The sequence below is a fragment of the Centrocercus urophasianus genome, unplaced genomic scaffold (assembly GCF_019232065.1).
Source record: "Centrocercus urophasianus isolate 14NV4802_14NV808 unplaced genomic scaffold, USGS_Curo_1.0 seq_23, whole genome shotgun sequence".
Taxonomy (NCBI): domain Eukaryota; kingdom Metazoa; phylum Chordata; class Aves; order Galliformes; family Phasianidae; genus Centrocercus; species Centrocercus urophasianus.
In genome coordinates, this window is record NW_024884789.1 from 17,995,796 (window position 1) to 18,017,388 (window position 21,593).

Below are 21,593 nucleotides of genomic sequence, written 5' to 3' on the forward strand. Positions count from 1 at the left end.
AAACCCCAGGCAGCTCAAACCAACACGAGTCGATTTCTAAATGAAGGGTTTAGGATGAAACACAGAAAAGACAATTAAGACCTGATCCAATATGCAAAGCGCAAATGGAGAACACTTTCATTGGTTTAATTCTATTTAACCTTTTTCAGACCATCTCCCTCAGAGCCTGAGTGCCTTTTCCAACGGCTCACGTTCACCCCCCACGGCAGCCAAACGTCATCTTCCTCACTGGCAATTATATCATAATCAATGCTGTACTCCATTTATAGATGCCCACAAAGAGTCTCAGCCCATTTCTTCAACATAAAGAATTCATGTGGCCTGGCTGTGGAACAAACCATAAGGCTTCTACTTTCTAATACAAATTTACTTTGTTAAAGATCAACTTGACAAGGCAACTGAAAGTGCAATTACCTGCACGTAAATAGTCCAGATGTTTCCCAGTTCCATTTAGGAAGGAGAAAACAGAACAGAAAGGGAAGGGACAGCCTGCTAACTGGGAAGAATAACTTCAGTGAATACATAATCAACGTTTCTTCACTGAAATTACTTTTCAAATCGCCAAGGTAGCAAATTCTCATTGTCAAGTGTGGAATTTAAGACAAATAGATTTCTGAATTAATGACCGAAGTATTCAGAATCTTTTTTGTTCAACTTAGTGGGTTTTATTTCCATACCAAGCTAGATGTTGTGAAAGAACTGAAGTATATATCCTGCTTTCACTCTCCTTGAGTTATCTTTCCATCTTCACTGTTCATATATTGTGACAAGGTGCTAAAATAAGATCTCAAATATCCATTTTTTCTTTGACTGAATATATCGTACCACTTTTCATACATCAGGACTGAATAAGACACAGCATATTCATGCCTAATTATATGACTTGTTATGTCACTACTCAATAGCAAAAGAAATAAATGTACTTTCAGTGATGTACCATGTGATCATCTCTACTGCTGGAGAGCAACAACTAATATGCATCAGCGTTAGACTGGGAGTGCATTGTTAAAAACACTGCAGGCCATGTAACAGAATAATTTGACTTATTGGTTGCATTTTTACACCTAATACGAGACTCCATCAACACTGCATCCATAATCCTTTGGCAGCATGCAAAAGAAAAAGGACAGCATTATAAGGCACAGTCCTTTAGTATAACAGGACAGGTTGCCAGAGTAGAACAGGAAGGAGAAACCATTGGGCATAAAACAGGGGAAGGGAAAGGAAGAAGAGTGAGACCACAGGAACTAAAATAATAACAGTAACAATCATTTATAAACCACTACTGGGAACTGGGTGAAAGTAGAAACTTTGGCAGGGCTTCAAAACCCAGGTTCATTAATTATTCAATATTTTTCAAACTCAAAAAATACGGACTAATGCTTCCGCCTGAATGATTCGGAAACCACTCAGGCGATTCATACATATAGCAGAAATAAAATTACTTTTAATAATTTTTCTGGCAACGTGGTGATAGTAGGCCATTGCTGGATCCAGCCACCTAGCACCAGTGGGAGGTCAGAGTCCCAGGGCTGTGAGTATTCAAGCTGCTGGATCCAGTTTCGCTCCCCACGTTATTGTTGAAATCCATGCATGTCCTCAGCCATCAATGAAACACACCCGGGTCCAAAGCTGAATTCAGAAGAAGTTAGAAGTGCACAACTACTCTACAGAACAACCAGAAAAGAAATGAAAAATTTCTCTTTATGGCACACTCGTAACAGTTTACTCTCCGTACGTTGAATGCCAATACTGGGTCTAGCAGTTTCACATCTGTTAAAATTTTAAGAGTGAAGTTTCATCATGCCTCTGATCAGACCTGGGTGTTCCTGCTAAATCTTTCCATCCAAAAGCCTTGTGGTAAATGGAGAAACACACAAGAAACTGTAATTTTGAAACAGCATCCAAAAAAACCAAGCAGCATTGAGTAAAAAATGTACACCGTTAGTATTTTCTTGCCTGACTACTGATTTTCCACCTTATGTTCTTACAAATTATTTTCAAGAACAGTGTAACCTGAAAGATCAAAGCAAGCTGATGCCTCAGTACTGATGTTTGTACTAACAGTTTTTGTGGAAGGCAGTACCTCTTTTACCATAACAATAATTATCCTCTTTTAACATTTGAAATATGTAATGCAGGAAATTGTGTGTTTCAGTAACAAAAAGGTGAGCACTGTTACTAATTCCACTTACTGGAGCAAAGTAACAAATATTTATCTTCAGTTGCAGCTACACCTCAGTTACACCTGCAGTCACAGCTTGCCAAAACGACAGAGCTCACTCCTATTTTATTTTGTTTTCAACTGATAGCAGAAAAAAGCTCCTAACATTGGAATGACTTCGGTGTAAAATACTTCATTTGTTGTGTGCTCCATAAGAACTTTCTTCAGTTTTATAATTGCAGTGATAGTTTTCCATTTGGATATTTTTCAAAATCTCAGCATACAATTAATTTTTCAGATTTATGGCTGTGGTTTATTAATGCACCAAGTATTTCCAAGACAAATTTCAAAATGCAAGGTGAGCCCTGCAGAACCTCTCAGCTCTCCTAAGTAACTATAAGAGTGTGGTGAGATGACACTGAATCCCTCAGATGGTTCAAAAAATCCCCCTAGTGGAGCCGAGTTGCAGATAACATGTTGTGCAGAAAAGGCCCCCTGCAATTGTTCCCTCCTCCATCCTTTGGCATTAAAACATCACTGTTTATCTTACCGAGGTCAAGTATTATCAGCTGGGCTCCAGCCTGTGCATTTCCAACATCATTTTCGGCAATGCACTGATAGAATCCTTCATCTGATTTCACCAGACCCAAAACTTGTAGATTATGTTCTTTCTGAGGAGCAAAGGATAAACGCAACATTTAAAAATGGGCTGCAATTGCAAAAACAACGGTGTTTTATGACACATTTCTATGATAGGAGAAACTCCCGAACAGTAAAATACAGAAGCATATTTTGAGTTCCCGTCAGATTTCATCTCTTTTACACTGAATCTTCACATTATACAGCATCAAAAAGCAGCAGAAGCTCCTACTAATGGCTATCATTTTCTAGCATCACATATCACTGGCAAGTCATAACATTCCCACAGCCATTTTTATGATATTTTAAGCACTGCACATAACCACATAACTCACTGTTACAATTCTACAACCTCAGGTATACATAATTATACAGCCATTAAGTTCTAAGCTATGCCTCAGTAATGACTTTCACTACATCTAAAATTTCCCACCTGAAGCACCGGTGCGTCAAAACTCACGATCCACAACTCAGTTCTATTTATATTTAAATCCCTGTTTGAAATTGTAATTTTCATCAATCACAGCTGACTGTAGCAAACCCAGTCGGTGTTCACAGTGAGCTCACATTCCAACAGGTGCAACCAACAATTTGTGTTTTGTCATCATGCACATCCCTGTCTCTCATGGAAAGCCTAAGCTATAGAGAAACAGACAATTTCAGCTGCACATTTCAGCGTTTCAGCAAAATGACCGAATTACAGAGCACTGCAGAATTCGAGAAACTAATTAATTCTTCCAGGCCTCAAACATCGATAGTATGAAAATAGGAAGCTGGTACCATGAAAGGACTTGGCTTCCACGCATATGTATCACGGAATCATAGGACCACCGAGCTTGGAAAAGGCTTCCAAGATCATCCAGTCACCGCCTAGCACCAATATTTCCCACTAAACCACGTCCCTCCCTCAGCATGATGCCTAAATCAAAGGACTAAGAGTCAAGTCAGTAGCTTACAGTGCCCAAAACTGACTGCACACTTACAACAATTTTGAAGTAGTCACTTGGAATCACCACGTCTCCGTTCTTGACCCACTTCACCGTTGGAGTAGGTTTTCCAGTCACTTCGCACTCAAAGACAATGTCCATAGATTCATGAGCGTAAATGTTTGCAGGTCGCTTCAGAAACTCAGGAGGAACTGAAAATAAAAAGGAAGACAAGAGATGGTGTTACTATATAACAAAGGTAAAACTACATAATATAGACTTTTTAAAACCAATGGACATAAAACCAAGATGAAACTTTCCTCGGATACCGACTGCTTTGAGTAACGTCTTACAGGCAGGTGTGACCAGTGCTATGTATTCAGTAAATCAGAAAGGTTCTTCCTGTAAGAACACAACACAGACCAAAGCTGCCACCTTTTATATTCAGAATGAGAAGAATTGAACTCAAGAACTTTCAAAGCCATAAAATCCCAACAAAGTCTACGGTAACACAATCCCCAAAGCACCCAATGCACAGGTATGGCAAAAACCTTTGGCGAAAAGCATGCCAACCAAGGAGCATCCAGCTGTGTGCGAGGACTCGAAGCTTCTGCAGCTCAGTGGGAGGAAGAATTGCTGTCTGCAGGCACATAGAATTTGAATACCATCTACTATGAAGAACGCACGCAAATTTATTTGCTTTTATTAAACTCGGTGACATGAGGGCAATTTGCTGACTTACGTTGGTGGATCTGATTGTTCAGGTACCAGAAGAGTGAAAAGCAGCCTCTGCCCTTTAATATTTGTCAAACAAAATCAATACAGAAGGGCTGCGGAGTTCAGGCAAATACTCTGCACATTTCACTTATCAGTGGTGTTTATCTCATACTAGGGAATAAGAAATCCTACTCTGTGCTAGATTCTGCCTATTGAATGATCCGTTTTCCTTCTGGTAAAAGTTTGTAGGTGGATTTAATTTCTTTTAAATCAGAAAGCTGGAGACAAGCTGCTCTCCCAGAACCTCACATTCAGGTTACAAATTATACAGGAGAACATTTAAATACGAAAATATTTACCTATAGAGTAGGAAGATGACTTAGCTGTCAGACACACGTAAACCTACACCAGGAACTACAGGAGGATGGTACACATTTACTGCTTCAACTCTTTCACATAGGAGCCCTTCTGCCTATGGCTCCCAACACCCACTCAGCAACCATTTCCAGAAATTTACCAAAGCTGCCATTAACTGCTTGGAACGATTCAGGTACTTTTGTACCCACCATCCACATCAGATGGCTGCCACGACAGCTTTCGTCCTCTTGGAAGCTGCCTTCTGAGTTTAGTGGTGACAAAACTGGGGCTAATTATTCTTTTATTTCAAATTTCTGTTCTTCCCTGACATTTTTATTATCCGTGATCTGTGCTTCCTCTCTGCTCCTGTCCCACTGCCCAGTCTTTATGTGGCCGGCCCATCGAGCCCTGCGCACACAGGCCGTTCTGCTACCCATCACCCACACCACCCTCAGTCATCTCCCATGTTTGCTCAAGTCTGTGCTAATCCTTGCATGCAGCTGGCAGATGATTTGCACGTTGTCTCAGACACATCTCACCACTGACTTGAAAAACCAGCACGAACAGTGTTATTGCTACAGCAAACACCTTGCCCAACTCATCTCACCACTGTAGTTGCTCTTTCCTGGATGCACCATGACGAGTTCTGAGCCAGCCTATGGCAGATCACTGCCCTCTCATCTTCAGTATTTCTAACTAATGAGTAATCTTGTCCCAGTCTGCTTTATCAGCGCTCTCATTTCCTTTCCCTCTCTCCCCACACAGAGACATACACACACACTCCAATTTCTGAAGAGCCTCCATGACTGCAAAGCAGGAACATAACAGTTGGAAGCATTTCCCCATGAAGGACTTGCATTCCTATTATCTTAACAGTCTTCTCAAAGTGACACTAATTCTTTAGCTAATGCATTAAATTTACAGGAATCCTAACAGACACAAGCTAGCAACATTCACCATCAACTTGTATACAACTTGTTTAAAAAGAAAATCCATCTAATGATGTCAGAAGACACAAACTGCTGTACCTAGCAGCTCTGCCATGAAACTCAATGATGACATGGGGCATACATAACAGAAGTCAGCATAAAATCAGGAGTGGTGCTTACTACAAAATACAGCCGCTCAAGGTGGCCTTTGCTAGGGTTACTTTATCAAATGTACCATGATATAAATTACTTTTAACTAAATGATGTAATGAAGACATCTGGAAATCCCTCATGTTCCTTCAGCATCTGGCAGTGCTTCCACCTGGGGCATCATGCACAAGTGGGCCCCGTACTGAATCATAAGATCTGCCACAAAAGCACAAGTTGATCCAGACATCCTATCATCCACTCTCAAATATTTTTTACATAGGAGTTGAATTTTAAATATTATTTTTTCAAAATGACTTTGCTTTTCTGGCTTATGGAGGAAATGCCAAGCTATTTAGAGAGAGAAAATAATACCAGAAGCACTCTCTTCCTTTATTGTTATCCTTTATTTTCCCATTAATGAATTATAAAAGTGCATTTTAAAGGCATTTTTTAGTTTAACTATGTCAGTGTTTAGTATTCACATCAATTTACACAATGCAAGTGTAGATGATGTTTGTGGTAGAGAAGTTCAATTGATAACCAGAGAGCAAATGAGCCAATTACCATATAAAATAAGATTTGTAATGGAAGATTATGTGTCCCGGTACCAAACAGACAATTAAACTTCAAAGAAGGCTTGGCAGCTCAGCCTACTCCTCTATCCCTCTCAATGGCAACAGACAAACGGCGACTGGCTTGCACGATGCTCGCAGCATTCCATGTGCAGCACAGCACCCTAGGAGCCTCAGCACAAGGCATCTGCCTCTCTTTGTAGACAGAAGGATGTAGGAGAAGCAAAAGGCAGCACAGGACTGCAGCTCTGCTTTGGTGCTTGTGCACCAGCACGACCCAACACAAAGGAAAATGCTGTTATGTGCGGGTTCATTTTTAAATGGTCAAGTGTTAGACGCCTCCGAGTAAAAGTGAGGAATATTAAAGAAGCATCAGCTATGCTGAGCCTTACGGAAAGCCTGCTTCCTCAAATGTCTTTTCAGTGGTCAGTGGCTCTCTCTCATTAAGGCAGAAAGAGAACAATTTGGTGGCCTTCGGGGCTGCAGTCGAAAGAATCTATTTTCAATTGAGCCATCTGTACTGCTGCAAATGAGAGGGAAATTAATTACACCCATTCCTCCTCTCCAGCCCTCAAAAAGCTCTGCTTTCAGTCTTACAAGCGTGGATGGAAGAACAAAGGTTCCTAGCTTCACAACCTTACTTCAAACGTGAAGCCAGAAATGTGAAAGAAGCAAGAAAAGGCAATGCTCAAGTTCTGCACCATTAGAAAACTCAGTGCTTTCTGTAGCTTAGTTACATTGCAGTGAAATCTCTCTCCCAATACATTGCAGTGCTGCTGTTTCAGGCAGTCACTCATTTTCATGCTCCTTACCTCCTCCCCACAGCCAAACCATCCCATTCTGCCCCAGCAGGAGGAAAACATCAATGGTGGCAAAGTCGTATTTGCTGATAGTGAGAGAGCTAAGAAAGCCACACAGAGGCAGAGCGGTGGTGTGAAGCGTGGAGGTCATTTAGGCCTTCATAGCAAGAAAATAACACAAAAATACTCTAATACCTCCTTTAAAAGGAATCCCCAAACGAACCAGGCATTCTGTGCCTGTGTCCCTCAGACAGGCGGCCAAACTGCTGTCTCACTTCCTCATAGGCACAGAACACGAGCAGTGCAAGAGCAGACTCCTCTGGGTGCAGCAGAAACCAAGATTGCAAATTACTTCTCAAGGACTTACTCTGTTTTTAAACAAGCACTAATACTGCTGTTTGGCACAAGCGTAGCATCACACACAGAAAACACACACACACAATCAACTGCAAGAAATAGAGGTCTCTATTGCATCGTGTGGCTGTCCTCCATCACAGGCTGCAGCACCAGAGGACTGAAGTGCAGCATCACACTTCCAAATAGCAGTGGCTGAGGACAGGAATGAAGCAGTCACTGCTGCCTCCTCAGCCACCTCCAGCTGCCCCAGTGCACAAAAATTAGGAGAGTGTTCTCTGAAATCACACTATCAAATCTTAATTCTTATTGTCTCTTTGCTCTTACATATACACCTGTACAAACAATTTAAGCGTTCCTCTATCCATCAATGCTCGCCATTCAAACACAAAAGCAATTTCAGAATCCAGCAATTCCTGCACCTCCACATCTTGATACACAAACAAAGCAGAATAGATCCTTCTTTACAATGTATCTCTGATGAATCACTCCTTAAGCACTGGTGCTCAAATGCCTTCAATTTTGTAAACATGCTTGGATGGATGCAGTGGGTACATCCCAACCTTCTTGCATTCTGTTCTGAATAAGCAGCATTTCAATTGTGGATGCCCCATCCCTGGAGGCATTCGAGGCCAGGCTGGATGTGGCTCTGGGCAGCCTGGTCTGCTGGTTGGTGACCCCGCACACAGCACAGGGTTGGAACTAGATGAGTCCTTTTCAACCCAGGCCATTCTATGATTCTATGAATCAGCATTTCAAATGATAAGACCAGAGGAGTTTTAACCTCCTCTCCTGGGAAGACAAGATATTGTTAGGCAAATCCTATTTCAGAATCCTTACAAAGTTAACATTAATTTTAACAACAGAATGTTTGTTTATGAGCAGGATGTAACCGGAGCACGATGATGACAATGTTAATCCATTCAGCAGCACCTGGAATCAATATTAACACGCTCAGTGGCACCACTGCAGTACACAGACTTCCTCCAGAGCAACCAGTCCAGTGGCCAATTACAGCTCACACTTCTGCAGACAGCACCCTTCCATTTTGGTCAGACGTTTGCTGTCATTTGAAAAACTTCATTTTGCTGCAAATTCACCAAACCAGCAGCTGTTTTAGCAGGTAGCTCCCTCTCAGAGTCAGACCATACAGCATTGCTTTGGTGCTTGGGTTAAGTTTGGTTTTAAAGTTAACCAGAGAGAAAACTGCATCACAGTCACAGTGCATTTTACTTAGCTAACAGCGAGTTCCTTGGCCTGTTAGCTGAAACCAACTAATTTCTGCCAGCCAATTGCCACGACACAGCAGGCAGACTTTGATGGAAACGTTTTAAATTATTTGCATTAGCATATTGCTTAGGAGCACCCAGGGAGCAGACCCATTACATTAAAAACAAAGGCAAATGGTTTAAGTATCACACGCAATGCAAACAATTAAATAAGAGAAATTAAAGATAAATTGTAATGTTAAATTATTAAGGAGAGAGCAATCCACTCTGTTATGTTTTACATTCACCTAAGCCTACAAGTAAGTCTCCTGATTGTGGTATTAAAGAGTAATTACTGCTTAGGAAGCCTAATGGCCTTCTGAAGACGTTTGTTTCCAAAATGATGACTCTGCTCCAAAATGACATCCTCCACCTCCTGCCACTTCCTGCCCAGCACAAAGACCACGCACAGACTGCAGCCTGACAGTAGAAGTTTCAGCTCTCAGTTCATTCTGCTTTATTACAAATCATAGAATCACAGAATGGTTTGGGTTGGAAAGGACCTAAGGACCACGAAGCTCCAACCCCCTGCTGCATGCAGGGCTGCAAGCCTCTCCATCCAATACCAGACCAGGCTGCCAGGGCCCCATCCAACCTGGCCTTGAACACTTCCAGGGATGGGGCATCCACAACCTCTCTGGACAGTTGTTCCAAATGAGCTGGTTTCCTTGGATCACACCACAGAACAAGAGGAAGCTGCATTTAAAACAGAACTGGGAAATTATTAATTTTCTTTCTTGCAAAAGGCAAAGGTATATGGATAAGTACTTGATAGAAAAAAAGAAAAAAAAAAGATTTGAAGCCTCGGTAAGGCAGAAGTCTTAACAAGCTCTGCACAGAGCTGTCATGTCCTTAAAACACACTTAACATGCGGCTGGAGAAATTGCACAGCAAACAAAAGCTGACAAAATGGAACTTTTGAGAGAAATAGTCACAGAAGAGAAAACCATCAAATGAATTAAAGAAAACTCAGCGTACCAAGACTCAGAGATTATAAAAATGTAAACTAGTACATGCACAGCATGTGCTATTGTATGAAAGCCAAAGTTTATGAACAGAAACTGCAGTCAGAAGAAGACAGTTTCCGTGGCAGTGACATAAGTAGGTTGCTCCAAAAGTAATGCTTTCTATTTATTTCCATAAAAACGACAATGGATACAAAGAGCACAATATCTCTATCTGACAGAGCAAATTCTCAGCTACAAAACACTCTTTTTCAGCACAGTCATCACCATTAGCCAATTCATGTGGATAAGCTATCGAGATGCTAGTCAATTCACGGTGTGACAGGTGAGCGTGGCCATCTGGAATGTGGCTTGTCCTCCATGTCACCACTGCTGAAATGCACCACTCACCCCTCACTGTGCTCACATCCACTGCTTGGTCTTCAGAAACATTCAGTGAGCACCAGTGAATGTCAATAGGTGCCATTTTTTTCACATAGAGGAATTTAGTTTCACACCTTTGCTCCATCCACACTTCCATGCCAGACCCCATTCTGTCAGTGTGTCCCTCTGGTGCCATCTGTCACACAGCAATGACACGGAAGGGACGTTGGGTTGGAAGGTTCAGCCTGCACTGCCATGCCACCAACATCCACCTCTGGCCAACATAATAAAATAGGAGGTGTAACTTTCAGAGCAGCCCTCTTCTTACCTTGTAAGACACTGAATGCAAGTATCTGTTTTTAAGAAGCAAATGACTGATGGTGTTTTTGTCTTAGGCAATCAAAGCAAATGTACCATGATAACAACACTTTGCTACACATGGGATGCTCATCAGCCTGCATGCTCTACTCCTTTAAAGGAGAAGGCAGGGAAGAGGGACCAACTATTTTTACATTCTAGAAGTGCCATCTCTGGTGGGCTATCTTAAACCAGTCAGATTCTGTTCATCAGCTGGAAAGGCACAAATGAGCACTCAATATTCCTCCTCGCGTGGCTGGGCTGGCGCTTTGCAACTTCCTTTTGGAAACTGCTAAAGCATGAAATATTCTTCAGAGGCCAGCCCCTAAATGAATGTTTTGGAAGAGGAAGAAACTATAAAAAAAACAACACAAAACCGATTAAATGATATTATAACCACTGAGAAATCAGATGAGGGTGAATAGTACAGAACAATTACAGTGCAAAATTATCTTGATCAATTGGAAAAGAAGAATAAAAATGTCAGGATAAAATTCAATAAATGTGTATTTCTTCTTCAGAGAGAAATGATAAACCGTACATTTATGGAATGGGAAATTATAGCAATAACCTTTGCAGACAAAGGCCTCAGAAACAAGGATTTTACCAGAGATCATAAATATGACCATGACCTGAGCATGACTTCAAAATCCCACCGTCATGAGAAGAAGTGAGCACACAGGGAGCAGTTCCTGAGATTCCTCTTCCATCCCACACCCAGCAACCCTCAGCTGGCCCCGCTTTTTGAGTGCCATATTTCAAGGCAAACATGGACTCTGATTTACAAGCAAGCTTTGTGAATGATCAATGACTCAGAAAATTGGCTCTAAAAGGAAAATGGAAGCCCTGGTTTTGGTTATTGGTGCAAAGGCAAGTCTAAGCAATAATATAATTGGAGACCTCAAATAGCTGGAGACCTTAACACTTGCTGTAACAGAAAAATCAGATGTGAATATAAATGTCATCTCTTGCACAGGGACAGCTCTCACACAGGATACATCTAGATCCCTGCCCTATTCTGAAAATGATAACACTCAAAACAATGCATTGCAAGGCTGTGAGATGTGAGCTTGGCACCTCGATTTGGATAACTACGGAAATACGTATCCACAAGCAGAATGGTCTGGGAATATTTCCAGGTGCAGAAACACACAGCAAGTGCTGAGTGTGCCCTATACACTAGCAATACTTTTCTTCGTATTTCTCACTTGTGGGGTGCCTTTGCAGTTGCAGACCAATTCAGGACAGTAACTGTATGCTGGCAGTAAGGCTTTGCCAAGATTGCAATATCACCCACACCCCCTTAATCCCATCCCTATAAAGGGAAGTGCAAGAACTGGCCATGGCTGTCAGCTGATCTGTTTGGCAATAGCAGGATGCGTTTAGAAATTAAACCACCATATCTAACCGGCATCTGCAGATGCAGCATCTGCTCTGCAGGGCTTTCAAAGTCACTGTGCTCTGATAGCTTGCGAACAAAGGTTGCTTATCAGTAGGACGCATCCAGCAACAAAGAAACCCAGCAAAGGTTGCACAGTGCCGCACAGCAGCCAGCCGCAGGTATCAAGGAAACAACTGTGAGAAGAGCGAAAGCATAAGCACAATACAGCTCCAGACATTCTCTTTGCTGATAGGAATCCCTGCAGGAGGGATTTCTTGAGAAAGAAGAGCCGCCTTTGGGTTTGTTAGTCCTTGGCTGCCCTCACTGCCGTCTGCTCCAGGGGAAGCCATCAGCAGCCCCAACACGCACCACATTAAGTTCCAAACTTCAATGTCACTCCCTGAGAAAATTCAGGAGATGCTACGTTTTCTGAAGACTTGCATGTTACAACCTCAGTATTTTATGCTTGTGCAAGGCCAGGCAGTTTAGAGCCCACTGCCACGCAAGCAAAGTTAGAAGTACCTTTAACTGCACACGTTGCTTTGCACTATGCTACATGGCACTTGTACTTCAACTGCTTCACTCCTTGCCCAATGCAGTTCTGCAGCATTCACTCTTACAACTCCACTCCACTCCAAACCAACAGCAGTGTTTGCCACAACACAGCCCTCCTTTCCCAAGGACTCACAAAATGCTGAACAGCGTCCACAGTTTCCCAGACTTCCCCTGAAAGCCTTAAAAACCCGATGTCACATTGACCAAATATCTTCTGTCTGATTTCTTTCAGACTGATTAGCCAACTTAAGTGATAGGTTACACACGACACGCAGGATTTCACACTTAAACTCCTTGAGAAATGTTGAGTGAATGCCATCTGGTCGGGATGATTTGTTACTGTTCACTTTGTGGATTTGCTCTGAGATGCATCTCACTAGCTCTGCAGCTGCAGGTAGCTTCTCCGACACGCCTGCTTGCTTTCAGAAAGAAAATAAAACAGAAGCTTCCAGCTCTGCAAAGCACATGGATATCCAGACTTCACTTTTCTGCTTCAGGCCAGCTTCTCACTCAGTCATCTGCTGACCCAATGCCTTCTTTAACAGGCTTCCCATCTCTGACAGGCTTGAAATTAATGTATTAGATTTCTAAGTTATTAGCAGATATTTCCTCAAAAGGTCTGTGCTATTTTACTTGCATATAGATGCTTTTTGCTTACCCTACTGTTAACAGATTTATGGCTGGTAGGGGTTTTTCCAGAGTTGTTTCAGACAGACATTAAGCATTCACAACCCTCATGCAGTTCCTTGAACAAATGCCATGCCACCTGCCGACCTTCCTAACACATCCACTGACAACAAGGTATTACACCTCCTCTCATCTCTGAACTTGTGCCATTTGGACAGAGGTTGGTTGGGTCACAGGGGAAGAATTGAACATCCAGAAAACAAAGACTGCTGGGCTCAACTCACTAAGCAGATCAAGGAAGAAAGGGGTTTGGCCAGGAATCTGCTACCTGACCACCAAACCTGCCCAGCCTGCCTCGGGTTCTGCAGCAGCAGCTCAGCTCCAACACACAACTGCTCCTTTTGGGGAATGCTGCTTCTGTGCAGCTCCTGCCCAACCTCAGATTGCATCGACTCGGTGTGTGCCTCAGCTGATCTTCTCCACTCCCCTCAACAACACAAATAGCTGAAGAACATGCAAACCTCAGAGCACTGGGTCAGCCATCAGGCAAGCATCTGAGTAAGCATGCTGTGTTAACTTAAAAGCAGTGTAACATTCCTTGTTTCATGCAGATCAAAACCAACCAGGAGGAGCTCCAGGCCACCTCACAGAGATCTACAGCTGGACAATGAGCACAACCCAGTACTACAGCTGGCCAACGTGCATAAGAACAATGTGAAGCAGTGCAACTGGGAAAGCAACACAGCTGGTAGAAGTTTCCTTTCAGACAGCAGAACAGCAGTGCATAGGCACACTATGTGCCTGGCATCCTGCTTGCAAGATAGTCCAGATATAAACAAAAATAATTGAATGTAACCCCTGCAAATATCAGCCACAAGGATAAATAATGATAGAGGCATTTTTTGTTCTACAAGAATTCTCTGTATTTTGCAAATTTCCCTGAAAAAACTATTTAGCTGCCAATTAAACTGGCAAGCCATTGACGATGAGAACTCTAAAAACCACAATGGTGGTCCTATGGCATGTATAATGGCCATGGGTCAGTTACTGGTCAGTTATCCTCAGGATACCCAGCCCCTTGAGCTGTAAAACAGGAATAGGGAGCAGAGTAACTCCCACACAACTCAGGAGGAAACAGCAGCCTGCTGCTCCACCTGGGCTGCCACAAGTCCATGGGGCCAGATGGGACCCACCTGAGGATGCTGAGGGAGGTGTTGGAAGCACTCACCAAGCCGCTCTTCATCATATATCAGCAGTCCTGGTTGGTGGGGGAGGACCCAGGAGACAGGAGACAATCAGTGTGACTGCCATCTACAAGAAGGGTCAGAAGGAGGATCTGGGGAACTTCAGGCCTGTCAGCCTGACCTCGTTATGGGGAAGGTCATGGTACAGATCATCTTGAACGTGATCACTCAGCATGTGTGGGACAACCACGGGTTCACGAAATCAGCTCCTGCTTGGCCAACTTCATCTCCTTCTGTGACCAGGTGATCTGTTTGGTGGGGGAATATACTCTTTGCTGGGTAACGACTAGCTGGGGGGGGCTGAAACAGAGTGGTGGTGAATGGAGTTAAATCCAGACCGTCATGAGCAGTGCTTCTCAGGGGTCAGTATTAGGGCTGATCTTTGCTTGTGATCTGCATAAGGGGATAGATTACACCCTCAAGTTTGAAGATGACATCACGTTGGCAGGAAGTGTCAACCTGTCTGGGAGTAGGATGGTCTGCAGAGGGATCTGGATAGGCTGCGTTGATGGGCTGAGGCCAATGGGATGAGCTTCAACAAGACCAGGTGCTGGGTTCTGCACTTTGCTCATAACAACCCCACGTATTGCTACAGGTTGGGGCAGAGGAGTGGCTGGCAAGCTGTGCAGAGGAAAAGGACTTGGGGGCATTGGTTGACAGCCTGCAGAGTAGCAGCCAGCAGTGTGCCACACCTCAACTGTTGTGCTCTGTTTTGGGCTCCCTCACTGCCAGAAAGACATCAAGGTCCTGGAGTGTGTCCAGAGAAGGGCAATGGAACTGTTAAGATTCTGGAACACAAGTCTCAAGGGAAGCAGCTGAGAGAACTGTGATTGTTCAGTCTGGAGAAAAGGAGGCTCATAGGAAACCTTATTGCTCTCTACAACTTCCTGAAAGAGGCTGGAGGGAAGTTAGGGCCAATGTCTTCTCCCACATATCAGGAATATGATGAGAGGGGCTGGACTCAATGAACTCTGAAGGAACCTTCCAGACCCTACAATTCTGTGATTCTGTGAGAGGTAATGACCTTACCTTGTGCCGGGGAGGTTCAGGTTGGATATTAGGAAAATTTCTTCTCAGAAGGAGTGGTGATGCATTGAAAAAGGCTGCCCAGAGAGGTGGTGGGGTCACCATCCCTGAAGGTGTTAAAGGAACACGGAGATGTGGCACTGAGGGACATGGTTTAGTGGCTGTGGTGGAGAAGAGATGGCAGTTGGACTAGACAATCTTAGTGGTCTTTTCCAACCTTAATGATTCTATGAAAGGTAAGAGTTCAACTGGCCTGTCGTTTTATACTTACTGGATCATGGGGTGGAATGGGACAACAACCTCCACCATCAGAGCTTGGGAGCTGGGTGGGGTCATTTGTATTATACAGCATTAGTCTACTAAAAGAAAGCGTGATTGTGGGTATGTACAAAAGCTGTATTTGAAAGGTGACGCCTAGAGCAGAGAGAGCAATGTCACAGCACTATCACAGCTTTGATGTGCGCAAGAGGTGAGGAGAGGGCAGAGCCTGAGAGCCACGTACCACAGCCAGGAGGTCGACAAGAACTGAGCCTTGGCACAGGCCACAGGTCAGCAACGACAGGAAAACAGCTTGAGAAACTGCAGCAGAGGCCAGAAGTGGTTGTGCCATTCTGTGACAGCTGAAGGCCAGCCTTGCTACCAGATGTGAGACAAGCATCCAGCTGTTTTCTGAGTTATTGCTACTGGTGCAGCCACTGCCTCCACCTACACTGAGTGCCTTCGTAACGACAAGTTTACAACTTGCCAAAATGTGAGTGCGACCAAAGTTCCAGAGGCATTTTCTTCTTTGAACTTCATTTTTCAGAACCTCAAATCGTTAAGTCTACAGGTGTTCAGATCTTTTTGAGAAGAGAAGGAAGAAGAGATGCCAGGAGAGAGGAGAGGAGACTGCTGAAAAGCAATGATGGACATGGTACACAAGAAGCATCAGGACAGGTTGGGTGTTTTAGCTGGGACAGAACAGTTGTCTTCAAAGTATGGTGCTATGTCTTGGTTTTAGGGAAAAACCATGCTGAAAATACACTGATGCTTACAGTTGCTACTAAGCAGTGTTGTTCAAAGCCAAGGCCCAAGGAGCTGGGGGGGAACAGAATTAGGACAGCTGACTGTCCCACGGGATACCCCATACCATACAGCATTGTGCAGGAGGAATTCTGAACAGGGTTCATCTGGCTCTCTTTTTCTTCTGCTGCTTGGGAACTAGCTGGGCAGTGGTCAGTGGGTGGTGAGTAACTGCTTGTGCTTCACTTGTTACATAAACGTATATTAAAAATGTATATATGTCATAATTATTCTCTTTTTCTCACTAAATAGTTCTATCTCAATCCATGAGTACTAGCCTGTTTTTTTCTCTCTGATTCTCTCCCCCATCCTGCTGGGAAGGGAAGGGAGTGAGAAAATCACAGAATCACAGAATCACAGAATTGTAGGGGTTGGAAGGGACCTCCAGAGATCATCGAGTCCAACCCCCCTGCCAAAGCAGGTTCCCTACAGCAGGTCGCACAGGTAGGCATCCAGGCAGGTCTTGAACATCTTCAGAGAAGGAGACTCCACCACCTCCCTGGGCAGCCTGTTCCAGTGCTCCGTCACCCTCACTGTAAAGAAGTTCTTGCGCACATTTGTGCGGAACTTCCTATGCTGCAGTTTCCAGCCGTTTCCCCTTGTCCTGTCTCCACTCACCACTGAAAACAGTCTGGCCTCGCCATTCTGCCCCCCACACCTTAGATATTTATAGACCTGGATCAGGTCCCCTCTCAGTCTCCTTTTCTCAAGGCTGAACAGACCCAGTTCACTCAGCCTTTCCTCGTAGGAGAGATGCTCCAGGCCCTTCACCATCTTTGTGGCCCTCCGCTGGATCTTTCCAAGAGATCCTTGTCTTTTTTGTACTGGGGAGCCCAGAACTGGACATAGTACTCCAGATGAGGTCTTACCAGGGCAGAGCAGAGGGGGAGGATCACTTCCTTCGACCTGCTGGACACGCTCTTTTTAATGCACCCCAGTAAGCCATTGGCCTTTTTGGCCACAAGGGCACACTGCTGGCTCATGGCCAACCTGTCATCCACCAGGACACCCAGGTCCCTTTCCGCAGAGCTCCCCTCCAGCAGGTCATCCCCCAACCTGTACTGGTGTATGCAATTATTCCTCCCCAGATGCAAGACTCTACACTTGCTTTTGTTGAACCTCATCCGGTTTTTTTCTGCCCAGCTCTCCAGCCTATCCAGGTCTTGCTGAATGGCAACACAGCCTTCAGGCTGTCAGCCAATCCTCCCAACTTCGTATCATCAGCAAACTTGCTGAGGGTGGCCACTATCCCCTCATCAAGGTCATTGATGAAGATGTTGAACAAGATCAGACCCAGCACAGACCCCTGAGGAACACCGCTGGTTACAGGCCTCCAACCGGACTCTGCACCACCACCAACAACCCTCTGCGCTCTGCCAGTCAGCCAGTTCTCAACCCACCTCACTGTTCACTCATCTATCCCACATTTCCTCAGCTTTGTTATAAGGATGTCGTGGGGGACAGTATCAAATGCCTTGCTGAAATCAAGGTAGACTACATCCACTGCTCTCCCCCTATCCACCCAGCCAGAAACAACATCATAGAAGGCTATCAGGTTGGTCAAGCACGACCTCCCCCTTGTGAACCCGTGCTGACTACTCCTGATAACCTCCTCTTCTTCCAGTTGTCTGGAGATGACATCCAATACAAGCTGTTCCATCACCTTTCCAGGGACAGAGGTGAGGCTGACTGGCCTATAATTGCCTGGGTCTTCCTTCTTGCCTATTTTGAAGACCGGGGTGACGTTGGCTATCTTCCAGTCTTCAGGCACCTCCCCCGTCCTCCAAGACTTCTCAAAAATGACAGAAAGCGGTTCAGCAATCACCTCTGCCAGCTCCCTCAGCACCCGTGGATGAATCCCATCGGGTCCCATGGATTTGTGAACATTGGTGTTGCCTAGGCGCTCCTGGACCACCTCTTCCCTGACAGAAGGGAGGTCTTCCATTCCCCAGATCCTCTCACTAACCTCCGGGTCTCAGATTCCCGAGGGGGAGATTTTTCACTGAAAACAGAAGCAAAGAAGGCATTCAGTATCTCCGCCTTCTCAGCATCCCCCGTTACCAGAACACCCCCGTCACTTAGCAGGGGAGCCACATTCTCCCTAGTCTTCCTTTTACTGTTAATGTACTTGAAAAAATTTTTTTTATTATCCTTTATCCCCTTTGCCAGATTTAATTCCAGGCAGGCTTTAGCCTTCCTTGTCGCATCCCTGCAGACCCTGACAACATTCCTGTATTCTTCCCAAGTAGTCAGACCCTTTTTCCACATTTCATGGGCCTTCTTCTTTCCTTTGAGTTTGTGCATGAGCTCCTTGCTCATCCACACAGGTCTCCTGCCACCCTTTCCTGATTTCTTCCTCACAGGGACACACCCATCTTGAGCTTGGAAGAAGAGCTGCTTAAATGCCGACCAGCTCTCACAGGCCCCCTTGCCTTCGAACACCCTAGCCCATGAGACAGCTCCAAGTAGGCCCCGGAAGAGATCAAAGTTGGCTCGCCTAAAGTCCAGGATAGCAATCCTACTTTTTGCTTTACTTCTTCCACTCAGGATCTTGAACTCCACCATCTCGTGGTCACTACAACCCAAGCTGCCCCCGACCTTTACTTCCCTGACAAGCCCTTCTCTATTAGTGAGAATAAGGTCCAGCAGTACCCCTCTCCTCGTCGATTCCTCAACCACCTGCATCAGGAAGTTGTCTTCAACACATTGCAGGAACTGTCTGGACCGCGCATGCCTGGCCACATTGCTTTTCCAGCAAATATCTGGATAATTGAAGTCCCCCATAAGCACCAGCGCCTGGGATCGTGACGCTGCTTCCAACTGTTTGTGGAAGGCCTCATCAACCTCCTCCTCCTGATCAGGGGGCACACACCCACAACGGTGTCAGCCATACCAGCCCGCCCCTTGATTCTTACCCACAAGCTCTCCACTGCTACACCACTCTCTCCCAGGTGGAGTTCAATACATTCATGTATGTATTGAACATTGAACATGTATTCAAATGTTTGTGTGGTGCTGAGCCACCTGCCAGGTTAAACCACAACACTGAGACATCAGAACAAGAGGAGGGCAACAACGGAAGAAATTCAACAAGAGGTGCGCAGCACTGCCAGCTTCCATCCCACATTCTCAGCAAATTGATGTAAATCTCCCATTTTCATCTGTCCCTGCAACACAGCAAAGAACCTCAGACTGCTAAGGGCACAGAAGACAGGTAGCTGTTATCCTCCTGGTTGGAGTGGCAGAGATGAAGCCAATCCAGCTTTGGACAAGTGACAGTGCTGTGACCTGGGTCACAGCCAGACAGAGCGGAGCTGCTGGATCACAGCTCTAAAGGGACATATTACAAGATGCATATTCTGAAAAATCAATGTTTAAGTGTCTCAAAATGGGCGCTAAAACAGCTGGATGCATTTCATCTTGATTTTTCCATGTCTGAGACAATTTCTAAAGTGGATTCCATACCACTTCATTTCAAAGCGTAAAAATAGATTCATCAGTGGTTATTAATGTTTCAGATTCCATGGTGCCAAATAAAAAACCTGAAATAAATACGGATTGGAACTGAGAACTACCACGATACTATCCCCTGAATAAGAAGAAAAATCAAATAGTGACTATTTTTACCTGTACATCAATTTATGATGTTGTGTGCTGCACAGAGCAGCACACAGTAAGTAAGATGCTGGGGGGAAACAGGCCCAGAACACTTCATATAGCATTTTCATAATTTCCCCTTAACAAGGGGGAAGGAGGAGATGATGAATTAAAGACAGACAGCTATCTCAGCCTTGACATTTCCCATTTTTTGAGTATCTACCTGTGCAGCCTTCACAGTGGGGAAGTACATTTGTCTGCAGGAGGCTGAGAAGCCGGCAGAGGCCAAAAAGAGCACAATTTTAAGATAACTTCAAATATTAAGCTGTTTACTTACTGAATACAGATTGGCACAGATCACTTGGGAGAACAACAAACTAGGTCTGCAAACAGTAATAGTAATTGATTGGATTCACTGCTCCACCACGTTCCTCTCATCTCTGCTGTAGTGCAATGTGAGCTTCCGAGAGCACGCTACTTTGGGAACTGGGCATATCCCCACAGCAACCACTCATTAGGAACAGGAATTTTTCTCTGCTTGAGTCAGAAAAAGAGATGGCAAGTTTATGTTTTTCCATTTTTTGGGTTGCAAAGACAAATCCAGCACGCTTGCTTTACACATCAATTAAGAGTTACCCAATTGCTTTCATTTCCAGATCAATGTATGCAAGCCTATCCACACATCAAAGTCTCTTCTAATTTACAAACCCTCAAAATAACCTTAATTACAATCCACTTCAATAATAGCTTCTATATAAAGGAACAAGTAAACATCTAGGACTCTGCAGACCAAAAAGAAACAAACGAAAGGGATACAATAAAGGCCTACAAAAATTGTGCATCCTCTGGTGGGGGAGTAAGAGCCAATAGCTCCATGCAGTAGAATCTCCCATGCAATCTCCCATGCAGTAGAAAACAAAAAAAAAAAAAAAGAAATTGAAGTTAACAGTGATTGGATTTGAAACTAAAAGATCTTGTTGGTCTTGGCAGTGCAATGGGATGCTGCGGGTACCAGACGTTTACATTTGGGTGCTATGGACAGACCAACAGAAAAGAAATCTACTGGAAATTGCTAAAGAATGTAGAAACCTCACATAGCTCAGAAAATCCCAGTGCTGAAATGAGAATGAGATCGTGCTCAAGGGAAGCACGTATATTCTTTCAGCTTCCTTAAACTCTCTCTTCCATCTGCTTTTGGGCAACGTGGGGAACAAGATAACAAAGAGAAGAGCTTGCCAATTGGTCTAGTGTGGTCACTTAAGTATTTCTGGGTTCGTGTCTTTCACAAAAATGTGTGCATAATAAAACTGATCTGTCCACAGTTTTATCACTGAGATGACTTTAAACAGATTGACATAATGGCCATGGGAGGAGTTAGAAGGGGGCTGATGCAGAACATCTTTCTATTTGTCTATGACTGAAAAGGAACATCCCCCCACGCTGTACCGCAATATTATGTTCCAATTTGCTCTTGTTGTAAAACATCAGTTCCTAACAATTTAACCACGTCCAGATACAAGAAGAGAACTAACGAGGCAAT

The 21,593-nt window shown here is 44.2% G+C and overlaps 1 protein-coding gene across 1 annotated transcript in view; it reads right to left on the bottom strand.

Annotated features, from left to right (window-relative positions):
* Positions 1-21,593, bottom strand: part of NEO1 (neogenin 1) — a 180,795-nt gene that overhangs the window by 64,969 nt on the left and 94,233 nt on the right. Inside the window, exons 6-7 of the mRNA XM_042824549.1 lie at positions 3,787-3,941; positions 2,715-2,835 (exon numbers count right to left, since the gene is read on the bottom strand). Coding sequence (XP_042680483.1) covers positions 2,715-2,835; positions 3,787-3,941 — 276 coding nt within the window. The remainder of the gene's footprint in view (positions 1-2,714; positions 2,836-3,786; positions 3,942-21,593) is intronic.